Source organism: Ixodes scapularis, unplaced genomic scaffold (genome assembly GCF_016920785.2).
Source record: "Ixodes scapularis isolate PalLabHiFi unplaced genomic scaffold, ASM1692078v2 PGA_scaffold10__122_contigs__length_95168666, whole genome shotgun sequence".
Lineage (NCBI taxonomy): Eukaryota > Metazoa > Arthropoda > Arachnida > Ixodida > Ixodidae > Ixodes > Ixodes scapularis.
Genome location: NW_024609836.1, coordinates 34,771,815 through 34,786,514, shown reverse-complemented (window position 1 = coordinate 34,786,514; position 14,700 = coordinate 34,771,815). Strand labels below are relative to the sequence as shown.

At 49.1% G+C, this 14,700-nt stretch overlaps 1 protein-coding gene across 1 annotated transcript; it reads right to left on the bottom strand.

Moving 5' to 3' along the window:
• Positions 1 to 198: 198 nt before the first annotated feature.
• Positions 199 to 9,103, bottom strand: LOC8030638 (phosphatidylinositol-glycan biosynthesis class F protein). Its single transcript, XM_029971538.3, has 4 exons — positions 8,751 to 9,103; positions 5,648 to 5,742; positions 2,690 to 2,809; positions 199 to 1,566 (listed from the first exon to the last, which is right to left on the bottom strand). Exons 1-4 carry the CDS (start codon positions 8,973 to 8,975, stop codon positions 1,359 to 1,361), a joined length of 648 nt encoding a protein of 215 aa, XP_029827398.2. The 5' UTR covers positions 8,976 to 9,103; the 3' UTR covers positions 199 to 1,358.
• Between the last annotated feature and the right edge of the window lie 5,597 nt (positions 9,104 to 14,700).

The window sequence follows — 14,700 nt, the reverse complement described above, 5'->3', positions numbered from 1 at the left end:
ATTCATAAAATTTACTACTATATAAAATTGGTTCTAACTTTTAAATAAGGTGTTGTATTGGGCCAAGGCTTTTAGATTCTACATTCATCGCCAAAGTTCCTTTCCGGTAATGTTTCAGCATTTATATGCTGTGAAAAACTCTTGCACATTTTGTCGGGCCAACGCGGCACATGACAAAGTAAGAGAATACACATGGAATGTGATGACCGAAGACCAGCTTTAATCTCTGTGACGATGACCTCCGACAGGTCGGGAGCGAACCAAGGTCGCACATGCCCAGTTGTTTTCTTCTAACCCCTTTGGACTAGAGGACAGAACACTGCAAGTCCTTTGGTTAGCGGAGTCAACATGCATTGCCTAGGTAGAGCCTTTCATGGCGAGGGCTGCCACCAAACTTGGTATTGGCAGTAATGGAACTGTGCACCTAGCTTTGCTACTACTTTCATCTAGTGGCTCCATGAGGGGTCGATATGTTGATTGGCACGATGGAATGAGTAGTATACAGAGAGAGGCAGTGGTGCCAATGCGTACTGGGGCAAACCTCCTAAAGGTGTTGCCCAAGCACACATAGCGCTGGATCTTCTAAACTAAACGCAAGTCCACGCTGAACGCTGCCGACACTCGTGTCCAATCAATGCCTTGTGCCCAAGCAGCTAATGTAGAAGATTCAGCACTAGGGCCCTGGGATCTAGGAGGGGTTGATTGGAATCGGCGTTATTAGGTCCTAGCTAAGTGCAGCCTAGCTCAACCACCTAAAGCATACAAGAACAACACAAAAGCTTGTGAATGTCCAAGCCGAGATGCTTGAAGGTGGTCGCACTGGAGTTTTGAGATTGAACAGTCAATTTCCAACCATCTCCTTAGTTCCACGAGACCCATTACCCGACAGCGTCTCTGTTAGGTGCTCGCGCTCGACCAATGCTGCTCGCTGATGCAAGGGTACCTTGTCGGCAACTTGGTCTTGTCTAAATGAAGAGCGCGTTTCCATTTGCCACCAGTTGGCAACAATGTGGCATTACAGGGCTGCCGGCAAAGTTACTGCACTAGGGTCGATGGGAACGGTTGTGGTGGCCACCAATTGGCAACACTGGCATTACAGGGTTGCCAGCAGAGTTACCAGGCTAGAGCCGGTGGGAACAGTTCTACCAGACTGGCATTACAGATTTGCAAGGAGAGTCATTGCGGTAGAGTCGGTGAGGACAGTGCGGTGGCCACCAGCTGGAAACACTTTGACATTACAGAGTTGCAATGGCTACCAGTTGGCAACACTGTAGAATCGCAGAGTTGCCAGAGAAGCTACTGGAGCAGAGTTGGCGAGAACTGTCTTGGCACTAGGAGCATCCTCGGCGAGCCCCGTCTCAGGGCAGTGCCCGTGAGCTTCCCAGGAAGCAGGCGACCATCAGCGTCCCTGTCCTGGCCAGACTGGCCCCCAGCAGGCACGGTATGGGCCACCGCTGCCAGGGACGGTCCCAATCCAGCGGGAGGGTGACGCAGCCCAGCCAGGCTCCCGCCAGGGCCCCGAGAGCGCCCAGGCGCTGCAGCGACTCTAGACGAGACTCGCAGCCCCTGTGGGTGGAAGACCGTCTCATTCCAGGTGCCCGGATGATGACAGTGGTCAGGGACATGGGAACATTAAGCAGATGCACAACTGAAGTTGAAACTTTTCCTGTCGGGTTCTAGTAATACTTGTTAAGGGGCACTGACAAGGGCACAAAATCTGCTAAGTGTCTGCTAAGAGTTTTGCTAAAACACTATTTACAAGGGCACAAAATGAACTTCCCCCAAAAATCTTTTTGGCACAATATTTTTGTCACGATACTCATCCGGGTGGTTCCCAACATCCTTCTATTCCTAGGTCCATGTCACAAAACAGAAGCATATTTTGGAATCGCTCCCAACTCAAAGTAAGTCTCGCAACATAGATATTGTGCTAAAATATTTCTTCCTTGGAGAAAGCTTATTTTCTAACATGCCCTATTCAGGTGCTTAAAATAAAGTTGCTGTTTCTAGCTCAGTGTATTTTTAAAGCCCACAAGCAGAAAGGATGAAACTCCTTTTCCTCTTCTATGCAGAGATTAACTCTCAAACCCATTTTCTTTGGGAGAGAAAGGAGGAAACTAGGAAAGGATTTTCTGCCCGGCAAAAAAGCACTGCTATCATATTGGCCTTTGTGGGGACCAAAAAAAAAGTACCTACCACAATATCCCGGGAAATGCCCCATCCCCGGAAGATAACCCACCCATATTTTTGGCATGATTTGCCCACTTCTAGTAGTTGCAGTGGCCATGGTCAATGGTCACCTCGGCAGAAATGGGGTTACTTAGCCACGGAGGGAGATAAGCGAACATTGCCAACTGGGATTGACAGTCGAACTTGGTTCGTGGCTCCACCTGCGGTCACAAGTTTCGCAGGTCACAAAATCTAAAACTAGCACTTTTGAACTCTTTTTATCGCACACAGAAAGTTAACCTACTCCATATTTTCGCCCCCCTCTTGCTTTCAATTTTAAGATGGCTATCTCTCGGTAGATTACAACAAGTATTCTCATAGCACCTACTTCGCAGGTTGAATGGCATTCAAGGCACAGCAATAGAGGTTGCCCGTTTCCTTTTAAACCCAGCACCAAAGCATGCGACGTCGGGAGTCAGTCCGGCAGACGGAAGAGGATTTTTTTCAAACGGACAGGCACCTGTGGTCGAGCAGCGTCTTGTGCAGTGCCGCCACGGTGGTGCGCCCAACACACAGCACCAGGGGTAGCACCGTCAGGACCGTCATGTGCACCCCAAAGCAGAGCGTCTCCTCCACCTCCCTGCCAAAGAAACGAGGCCGATAAATTAAGATTACGGGTTGCAGTCCGTCGTCTTGGCTCGCAGTGCAGTGCCCGCAGCATATCTCCGACAGGTGCGTCCGGCGTCCTATTCCGCCCATGCATCGAAAGTGGTTCCGAACTGGCAACAAACATCACGAAAACTAGGGTGTCACGCTGTCAGATGTTGCAATCTTGGCAGCTGGGCGTAAAAGTGAAGAAAAACCTTTCAGCCTTTCCACTCTGGTGAAGAAGGAAGAGCAGTGGAGCTGTAGCTTTTGTTCTCGGCGGTGGCTTCCCAGGCAAGCGATCTGCTCTTCTTGCGCGAGGGGAATCTGAAGCACTCGATGCAGTGTAACTTTAGGCGATAGCAGCCTTGCGGCGGTTGCGAAATCATTCGCGCTGCTGTGCACATCGCCGCTCATTCCGTTCCCGCTCTTCTTCCTCCGAAGAAATGCTACCGCGATCTACGAGCGACGGCGGCAAGCAGACAACCGGCAAACAACACTCTGGACAGCTACCGCCATCTATGAGCGACGGCAGCAACCAGAGTGTTGAGTCGGCCATGGGTGTCGACATTTGTTTGGTACTGGACACGATCCTGAGGAAACTAGCCCTTAACAGCTCCACTGTAAAAAAACCCCGAAAGCATGTGCAGGTGTCGCTGTCGTTGTCGTGGCCCAACTGCCGGCTGCCAAAGTTTCCGTGGATCGTCAATTTGGAGAGCGGCCTGTAGCAGAATGTGCACCTGCCACGTCCACCGCCGCTGCCCGCCGGAATTGCGGCCGGAGACGACGCGACGTTTCTACGATGTCGTCAAGCGGAAATCGAGGGACCACTTTTTAGGATGCATTAAATACACCGGTTGGATAGGTGTTCCAAGCACCGCACTTGTGCCCCAGCCAACATCGAGATCGTTAAAACGTCCAAATTGTTGGGGCTGGATGGCAGTAAGTTAAGGGTTATCTGCACGGGACACGATCAACCACAACTTGCATGAGTCATCTGCGATTTTTATTTAGCAGGAGGGAATTGTTGCTTTTTTCTCGAGCTCCACTATCAGTCCACTAATGAAGAGATTCTGGCGGAGGGGAGAACGGGCATTTGCATGCTTGCTTAAGAAAAACTTGTGCAGGATGCAGCCATTTTCACCTTCTGCTGGCTGTCAATCGAGGCCTTCGCTACTGTTGTATCTAAAAAAAAGAACTGAGTCAATATTTATAACATTTCAGAATCAGCCGGTAAATTTTTCTAGTCGAGAAGCTTGTTGCGTTTATATAGATCAAATGTTGTCAGGAATGCTCACGCTCTTCGCGCTATTAAAGGAACACGTACAACTCCCTGGAAAATACTGCGCATCCTCCGTTTCATTGACGACATTGTGCAACTCTAGGCATGGGGAATGAAAAAAGCTTTGTCTGACGACCTATATCAAATGATCTGTGGAAAATCAAAACAAACTTTTTTTCGTTTTTCTTGGGTACAAGGGTTATTGGCGATGCAAAAGAAGAGACTTAACGACCCCAGCAATGCTCTATTTATATAAAAAAAAACAAAGAATGAATAAATTGTTACGTACAATACACAATGCAAACAAGGCACCCCAAGAAGTGCCCCCTAGGTAATTTTCCACGCAATAAACGACAAATGCCAAAAACGCTCAAGTCCAGCCGTACAGCGATTTGACGTTGAGACACACCGCGGTAGTGGTACGATGTGTAAAACGTGTCTCCGACCAGCGTGTTTACCACGTCCTAGAAAAAGGTTGGTCGATGTGCACCCCGATGACATCGCCAGCCGTGGTCCTGGCGGTCTACCAACGGCGGTGGTGGACGTGGCAAACGCCAGATCTGCTACTGGCGGTTCTCCAACTCGACAGTCCACGGAAACTTCGGCAGCCAGGAATTGGGACGCAGCATTGAAAGCGACCCTCCCGTTCGCTCATACCTTTTACCGGGGCTTCTAGCACCAGCTGCAAGGACTGCGACATTCAGCAGGACGGCACAGAGAGTCTACATTACAGAGTTTCCAACTGCTCGACCAGGGTCGCGTAGTTTACAGGCCGCGTTTGCAATACTACTTGCGACAAGGCGGCGAAGGTGTCGGTCGTCTGCGAGCGTTTCCGCCCGCTTTCCTCCTCACCGCGCGGTGCATGCGCACTTGCGACTGATCTCCGCAGGCGGCGTCTGCATTAAATTTCGAGCACTCCCCGGGATGACTTGCCGGCTTCTGTGACATCGGGACCACTTCTCACGTACAGCGCATGTCCCCAAATCCGAGCGAAATCTTTAAAGTGACCGCATAAATCGGCCTAATAACACATTGCACCACGATTTACCACAGAGGTGTTTCAAGGTGGTGGAAGCATCGTATCAAACTTTCAAAGAACGAACTTACCCCAGTAAAAAGTATAAAAACAATAACTGCTTTTTTTCACCTACGGCATCCGTCTGCTAACCGCACACCCTCCAGCTGGTGCAACGACCGACGGAGGGCGGCAGCAGCCCTGGTAGCTTAGGAGGTCCTCCCTATGGCCGCTTACGTCCTTGCTTCCACCACCTCAGACAGTTCTGTGGTAAATGGTAGCGCAACACGTCACCGAGATGATTTCAGCAGTCACTTTCAAAGGCTTCCCCTGGATTCGGAGGGATAGGATGCTAACCGCAACAGTGCTGTAGCGATGGCATGCCCGGGAGGATCTCCCACTTGGAGACGTGCTGCCCAAGTCGCAGAGCCGCACGACCTGGACAGCTGCACCGAAAATGCGGCAGTGCTTCTCACCTGCCACTGACCTATAGGCTCGTGTCGCTCTCACAACGAAAGAAAGTCAAAGGGCCTCACTCGAGCAGGGGTGCCCCAAACAGCACTGCCAGGACGTGGAAGAAGAGCACGCTTGCAGCCAGCAGGCCCACGGCACGCACCAGCGGAGAGGGACCCTGCGACAGGTTGCATGTTCGTTTCCTTTGACCTAGAGCAGGGTTCTCGAAACTTTTGGGCTAAGGGGCCGGATCAAGGACTGTCTCGAGGGCCGGAAAATATGTAAGATATAAATGAAAAAAAAACTTAATTAATAATATTAGATAAGCACGTAAATACAAAATTGAAAGTTAGAGTAAAAATGAAAAAAAGGGATATATATGGTGAAACATCCACTTTATTTTGAAATCTAATATTTAGCTAATTATGACGTTACAGAATAAATGGGACCCAGTAAACTCAGCAGGCATAAATCAAAGCACATAGGGACTTTGGCATGTTTCAACAGAGCAGAAGACTAAAGAGACTAATAGAACCCATGCTGACAATATTCAATGCGGAGCGTAAGTTTGTCTGCTCCTTGGGCAGGGGTTGCGGTGACGTCAGAACGCCGAGCCCTGATTGGCTCTGATTGAAGGATAGTGGGCAGACCTCGAGGCTACTTGCTTTGAGGTCTACCCACTATCCTTCATTCAGAACCAATCAGAGCTCGGTGTTCCGACATCACCACAACCCCTGCAAAAGAAGCAGACGAACTTGCGTTCCGCATAGATTTGACACAGGACACTAAGCACTATATACATGGAAACACAAAATAATTTAATGTACATAGTTACACAGATATGAAACAAGAAACTAGGAATGATGATGTTGATATGATGACAATGTCCAACAAATAATACGATGAGAGAACACGCCTTACGGTAGGCAGTTTTTTTCTTCTTTTTCTGGTATCTCTGTTCACGCAGTTAGTGTGCGTTGCATTGCCATTTCTTTACGCGCGCTTATTTCTGTGCCGGTAGCAGCGGATCTGCTGAAAGCAGGCTGCGGGCTGGGCTTCATTGGAAGGACCGCAGCCACCCACGGGCTGGCCGAAAGACTTCTGCGGGCCGGGGTTTCGAGACCCCGATAGATGGATGGATGATAACGGCTGTACCCTTTGTAACGGGCGGTAGCTTGTGCCATCTAGCCTAAAAACAATCCCAAAAACCTTGTTTCCCCTTTCAAGCCAATGCGTTTCTCTGACTATCACCAGATCATGAAGGTGATTGCCAGGCAGACCTGTGGGGGTGGGGGGGGCGACCGACCTTTCACCTTGCAATTTTGCCCCGTTAATATGGGAACCCGCAGTTTGAACTACGGACAGCTATTTTAGAGAAAAATTGGGTAAATACAAATACTTCTCTCTCCCGCTTGGGGAAGACATGGGCGGGAGAGAGAATAAGCATGCCGCTCTTGTACAAATTTTGGGGGACAAAGCGACATCCAGGAGATAGAAAAGAGGGTCCTGATCCGAGTTCCTCTTTCCCCACTTCTCGAATTGCTCAATTGGGTTATGCGAAAGGCACCTATGCTCGCACCCATATTTTTGGTAAGGGCCGTCATGTGCTGATTTCTTATTATGGATGACTTGCACTATGGAAAAAGTTTGCTGGGGAACAGAGGCGTCCATATATTATTGAGACATGACTGTACCGTAGTTTTCGGTCTATAAGTTCCACCATTGCGTAAGTTGCACCTCCCTGTAAACGGCTGTTTTCGGAAAACAAAGTTGCTATATATAAAGGCTGGTTTCCACAATTGCAGCTGCTTATAATCGCAGGGGCTAAAAACCGGTAAAAATGCAACCTTTAACCCATTTGCTACCAAAGCCGGTGAATCGCCGGGCGAGCCGTCAGGGGCCATATTGCCAAAGCCGGTGATTTGCAGGGGTGCATAAATTTCTGTTTCGAAGAGCTATTCATAGATTGTGCGCTATGTAGACTTCGGGTAGTATAGTTAGATACGTTGCCAACAGATGGCGAGGGTCATTCTGTTCGCTGCGTTTGTTTGAGCTTGTTCTTTTGTGTGTTGTCTTTCCTGCTCGATCGCTGCCTGCTTGCAGAAGATGGCAGCGTCCAGTGTATGGTGTGGCCTTTCTGTAGATAAAATCATACATATCCTCTTCGATAGCTATGATGACGGGACGTCTGGTGAGGATAGTGAGTTTTCGAAGCCTTTTGTCGACGACAGGAGCGATTCCGACAGCAGTTCTGAGTCTAATCACGACAAGAGCGCACTGGTTGTGCGACGCCTAAGTGACCGAGGGTGGAGTGCTTCAAGATTTTTTATGTTCTAACGTTCCGGTGATGCCCTATGCATCCACAGGTCACCCCAAAATGTTATGACATCCTAAGAACATTCATAGAAGTAAGTGCGCTCCAAGCAAAAGGCTATAAGTAGGGGTGTCGCAACACAACCAGATTTTTAGGCCAAACTTTCGGGGTTCGACTGGGTCGAGCCGGTTCGACAAACCTTCGAACTTTTCACCAGATTCGACCGATTCGACTGTGGACAGTGTGGCCAGACCTTGATACAAGCATGTCTAGGTTTGGAGAATTTTTTTTTTTTATTTTTGTTATGCAATGGCTTATTTTATTTTATAAACAATTGCAATTAAAAGAAACCAATTCTGATCACTGAAGAAGTTAATAACTTAATGTTTCGTACTGTATGAACTGAAATAACCAATCAGGGCTGCCCTTAATTCATCCCTTGGCCATCACGATCCAATCCGAAGCCAACTGCCAGCCTGTCGCGCATGCGCACACGAGTCGAACCTCAATACAAGGTTCGTCGAACTTACCATTTAAAGGTCGAAAAAGTCGAACCTGGTCGGACCTCGGACCTCGGCCGGTTTCCGACACCCCTGGCGAAAAGTTGGCTTGTCTATGGCTGCTGGGTCCTCCCGCAAAGCCCCCCACTCATCCCAATTTAGCAGAGTGTTGGAGAGAAAGCAAGAGAGGAGACGGATCGCCTCCTTTCCAGCGTTCACTCGGCTAAAATGGAAATAGTGGAGGGGGTCAAAACCTCACGTAATTGAAATAGATCATAACGATCTATTTCAATATCACAACATCCAACGATTGCTTTTGACGATCCATCTCAGGATGAGACGCCTCCAGAGCATAGATCCCGTGTTGGTCACCTTGGCGTGCGTCGCCGTCAGCGGTCCTGCCGGCGACTCGGCTCTCCTGGTCCATCGAAGCCAGACGCCGGCCACCAGCTCCAGAACAAGAGAGATCGGAACCAGGCACGCCCGCTGAGCGCTGAACAGCGTTCCTGCGATGGCCACAGTCGAGCTCACGGTCATCCACAGCCCGTAGCAGACGCTCTCGCGAGTCTGCCTCGTATGGTCGCGACGGCCACGCATTACTGCCGAATTACGAACGCTCACGAGATAGACTGACTAAAACTAGAGTGATATTTAGTCCACACAGTCGTCACAGCAACTTCCTCAAGTTACTGTGCCCTTTCAAACCACGGCCCATGCTGCTCTGTGGTCGCCGCTAGAGCACTATATAGCTCCTTCGGAGCAGAGTAGCGCAATCAAGAACGCCGTCTCTCGGCGACTAGCGGCGAACGCCCGGAGGTTCCAACTGCGGTCAGAAATGCATGGAGAACGTGAGAAAATCGTTGTTTCTTCAGTTTTGTGGGGATGTGCGGAATGGAAATCATTTTTGACATAATAATGAAACATTTTAGAATAATATGCGATAAGTTTTGTCCCATACAAGGACGTAACTTTTTTTAAAAAATTGCCTGAGCGGCATCATGCAGCAGACGACACGGCGACGTCACACCATTCACGTGACCCGCTCCGGCCAACCCGAAAAGCCCATCTCCGCTGCGAGCAAAAATCGTCTGCTTCAAACGCCATTGCCTTGGAAATTGCCTTCTCAAAATTTGCACACGCATCCGATATTATTAAAATTTTGATAAAGTGTTTAGTGCTTTACTAACTTCACGACAGACTAGTTTTGAAAAGTGTGAACTCGCCGTTCATTTTTTAATCAGCCGTGTTGTATCGATCTCCATGTATTCTCCCATAGGGCGGGCCGCCTCTTGGAACCCTGAGTACCACGTGACTCGCGCCGAGCCGCTCTGTCGGCCATCTTGTCGGCAAAACACGAGGTTCAAAGGATTGCGCTACTCTGCTCCGTAGGAGCTATATAGTGCTCTAGTCGCCGCAGTCGCCGTACCGAATCTTCCATGCCAAAACCAACGAGGTAGAGGGGCTTAGAGCGATAAACCGGGGTTCCGGTCTGCACTCGAAAGTGACCCCCCTAAGGCGGCTGCCATTGTACGCAAATTTGACCACACGTCACATGACCAAACCAAATACGTGACCTCACAGGAAAGATGGCAGCGCCCATGCAGCGGCTGGCCCCAGCTGGGCCGGAGCTTGTCGGATGCTTTGTTGGTTGTCGTTCGTCTCGGCGAGTTGATTTCAGACGCGGAAGCCGTCATATGAGGCCGGTCGAAAGCGAGTTCAGAGTTCAGCGTGGTGTTTGACGTAGGTATAACGTGAAAATACGGAGGAACGGTGTGCATTTCGCTGGTGACCGACCGGGATATTGCCACGGAAGAGACAATCTGACCTACGTTGCTCGGACCTCGGATTGATTCGGATACCGCTAGGATAAAATTTAAGGCGACGTTTCTGTGCTCTCGTTGACCATCGGAATCTTCGAGGTTTGCAGTGAAGCGTGTGCAATATATTTGGATACACAGTTTAGCGACGTAAATTGCATGAGTCGTGCTTGGCGGTGTGCAATCGCGGTGCAGCTTCGATCAAATGACCGAGGGCTCACTTCGGTTGTGCGGCGCACCGGAAGGCTGCCTTGAAGCTGGTAGTTCCCGTGCCCCGCTGAATGATGCTGTGCTGCTTACAAATTGTTCTGGCGTAGATGTGCACTTTCACGGAGCACAGGTGTGCGACGCACCGAAGAGCTGCCTTCAAGCTGGTAGTTCCTGTGCCATGCTTTAGGTGATGCTGTGCTGCTTCCAAAATTGTTCCGGCGTAGACGTGCACTTTCACGGAGCACAGGTGTTGCAGTTGGTATTGATCCCGCTGGTCTGTCGCACGTTTCGTCAACACAAACGTTTCATCCACACTCGTTACGCGAATTGCAAGCTGCCCGGACATTTCATCGAGCGTGTTACGTACCCAGCTCACGCCGCTTTGTGGCAACAGTCTGCAGCGGCCCATTACCAGAAAAGTGGTCCCACATCCATTTCAGTTCAGTTCGTCCACGGCAGTCGCCAAACCCCGAAGGAGAGGATTTATTCGGACAGAATGCCACTAAAGCAATGCAGCTTCTTCAGTGGTCAGGATAGATTCTCTTCTGCGAGTTTTGTTATACTGTCACGGACCCTTGTTCCAGTCCTATCTTCTATCAATATTCACTATTCTGGGACACTGCAGGTCATGCTAAGCTGTAATTGAATGTTCAGGTGGAGGTGCTGGGCACTTTACCCAGAGCCCTTCACTCTGTGTGAACCCGGCGGCTCTTCAACCGAGTTACCCGATAATGGGACACGGCTGGCGGACTATCCTGCGTCTTATACCCCTGTCGAGCCGTAAGCAAAGTCCTGACCCGAGCCTGGCAGAACAACCGCAAGACGACCGAGTACCACAAGGAGTAAGCTCGGAAATACACCACGAAGCACCTGAAATCCGAGCCAGTTGCTGCTACCAGGAAAAACCACCGGAATTCGGTCTCCTGTCAGAAAATCCGAAGCTGACTAAGCCAACAATGACAAACCTGTAGCAGCAAACCGTGTCCCCTCCCACCATTGTTTGCATGCCCGTCGCAAATCACACTCCGACGCTTTTTCACGCAAGCTGTATGAAGACGTCAAGGACTGGATTGAACAATATGACAGTGTCGCCCGCCACATTGGGTGGACAGACAACCAGCTCCTGCAGAACCTATACTTCTCGTGGAAGAAATTGCCGGCGCTGGTCTGAGAACCATGGATCCTCCTTAACTTCATGGGAAGTATGCAAGATCGAGCTGAAGCGCGCATTCGTCAGCCAACATCAACGAGAGAGAGCCGCATTCTTGATTTTGTCCAGGACACTGCCCCAATGAGAGCGCCACTGCACTCGTGGAGGATGTTTTGCGCTTGATCGAGCGCCCACGCCCACGCCGACCTTGATGCTACAGAAGACAAGAACCTAAGAATCCCATGCCCCTCACGTGAGGGACAACACGTGAGGGACAACAACCCCCCCAACAACAGTCGGAGTGTTCATATCACTGAGGCTTCCAACATGGAATGTGCACTGCATGCCCAAGCCTGCCACTATGAACAACTTCGCGGCGTCTCGACACTCGAGTTGTCCAGCTACTACTTCGACGCCAGCCTCCCAGGCATCCACGACATCATTCACGACGTTGTCTGGAAGGAGATCAGGAAGCTACTTCCTGCCATCAGTTGCCTGGCTTTTATTTTGATTGCCGAGATTGTTTCGGAACAAGTTTGACAGGTATTTCAACCGAGACTTCTGCGAGCGAAGCGGCATCTGACAAACCGAGGGCAACTTACACCACAATGGCACGACGACCGCCACCGGCTGCCCCTTAGTATTCAATGCCAATTCAATGAGACACTCTAACGCCGAAGCATTCCCGACATCGTGTGTAGGTCTGTGCTCAACAAAGTATACCGAGGAAAACGTAGGTGATGCGAATGTACGACCGAAAACCACTTTGCTACCACTGCATGAAGCCGACCATGTCTACCAAAGCAGCCCGTACCAATGAATTGGTCGGCGAGGGTTCGTGCCAAACGACCTTCGATTACGTCTCGAGGAGCGACCACGGGAGATTAAGGATTACCTTCGGCGACCTTTGTCCCTGACGCCGAAGGTGCTGAATTGAATCCCTGATTACCCCAAAGCTCCTCATGTCCATCACCTCAACAAGAGGTAAGCACGACAAAGCAGGTGAGCGGCGATGCAGTGACAGTGGATTTGGTGTCGGTTGTCGTCCAAGGACATTACCTAAAAATTTGCTGACACCAATTTTCTGTGTCCACTCCACCAAGCACACAATTTCCAACTTTGAGGGAGAATGCCCCTGAGTGACTTGAAGGAATAGAATGGCTGGTTGCTCTCAAAAGTGAACTGCAAGCATCACCAGACTTGGATAGCAAACAAAAATTGTTGCCAGCTTTCAAGTCAATGGTACAGCAAAAGGCACAGCCACGTAAGCAATACATGCCCGAGCTTGCTACATTGATGCCGAAAACTACCAGGAAAATTTTCGGATTAGAAGCCAGCCCTGCAGCTTCAGTGCATCAGACGTCAGTGGCTGCACATGACGTATGATTACAAGACAGCATCAGTCGGTCAAAGTTGCCACTCGACCAAACTGAACACCGACGTGCCAGGAGCGTCATCCGACAACAAGGTCCACAGGTACTACGACTGAACGCCTGACACGAGACTGTCGCAGAAAGAACTCGTTATGGAACCATTCACTAAGAATCAATAATTATGTAATCAAGTGGAAATAAACATATTTGATACACTAACCAGATAAACATATTTCCGCTTGCCTTCATGCCTTGAGAGTCTACACACCGAGAATTGTGTCCACTGCACGCTCTGGACCTTACGAGGACACTTGCTTCTCTGACCCTTCAATATTAATTAAGGGGTCATACCAGACTGGCAGACTTCTTGCAAGGGGCTGCACCCGTTCAACCTTTCCTGAACATGTGGTGCATCCGAAAAGCAACTCCAGTGATGTGAAAATGTTATTTATTAATTTATTGCTTCCAGGGGCCTTCGTAGGCATTGCAGAGAGGATACTTAAAACTACACACATGATAATAGCATTAAAGCACACTGCTGTAACTTTTTAATTGGAAAAACAAACACACCTCTGAGCATATAGTTTAATAGTATGTGTTGATGCATTGTTATATAGCATGACACTTCCTATATGTATGACACAATAGACCCTTTGCAGAACCTTATCAAGCAACACAACCGTCACCATTTTTTTTTTGCGTAAAGCACACGAATGGGCCCCAGTTCACGTCGAACGCTAATGCAGCATTCGAGTCCAATAGGTGCTGAGCCAAATTCACAGGGATGGCGGACATAACATTCTTGTCGAACAAATACCCAAAGTATGAAAGCCTGAAGTAATTACAGTAGTAGCTACTGTAATTTGTTTCATCAGAATTTGGCAGACGGCAAAGACTACAGTCTCGGTGAGTCAATACACACATTGGAGAGAGGCACATGACAGCATATCACCAGAGTGCTCGTCTGCACAGATTTGTCACACACCTTCGCTCCGTCTCTCTGATTGGCTCGAGGGGGCTGTGGCGGTTGGCCTTTTCCAAGTTACGGTGATGCGAAGTATAGACAGCCCAAACTTTTAAAAAGAGTTTATTGAAGAGACCAAAAGGAATGGCAGTCAACATTTTTCAACAAGACTGCTCTCCAGGCAAGGGATGAACACAAATATGAATCATCTTATCCAGGTAATTAGAACAATTAAATAATTGACCGACTAATACAATGCACTCTTGATGGAAAAGAGTATAGCTGCAATAAATCCTACAAAACATAAAAAATACGCAGTTAATCTATGCATGCACCAAAACAGTTGTTCTTATAGCAAGTCGAATAGCTTTGAAGCAGGTGCCTGCAAGGATTTTTTCTTCCCCATACCCAATAAAACGCCAACCTCGTAGCTGAAAATAAGGGTGCACTTCGCACTCACACACACACACACAAAAAAAGGAAGAAAAGCGATCGAACGTAGAATCGTGGATTAGCACAAAAGGTTAAAATCGCAGGAGCTTCCTCGCTAAAAGTTGCTATGGTTGTTCGGTGACGGAGGGACGGAGGGCTGAAACAACTTCCCTTAGGCCCTAAAGCGTAGATTCTCAGATATTTCAACGTTCAAACAAAGCTAAGAGAATGCGAAAATTTCATGTTAAAAGCACTCAAAGTTCTATCGATCCTCGGACACATCCCGGAATCCGAGCACCGGTACGGCGATGCAGAGCTGATCCTGTCTCACAGGCGTTAATATCCAGATGATCCACAGCGATCTTGCGCAAAAACG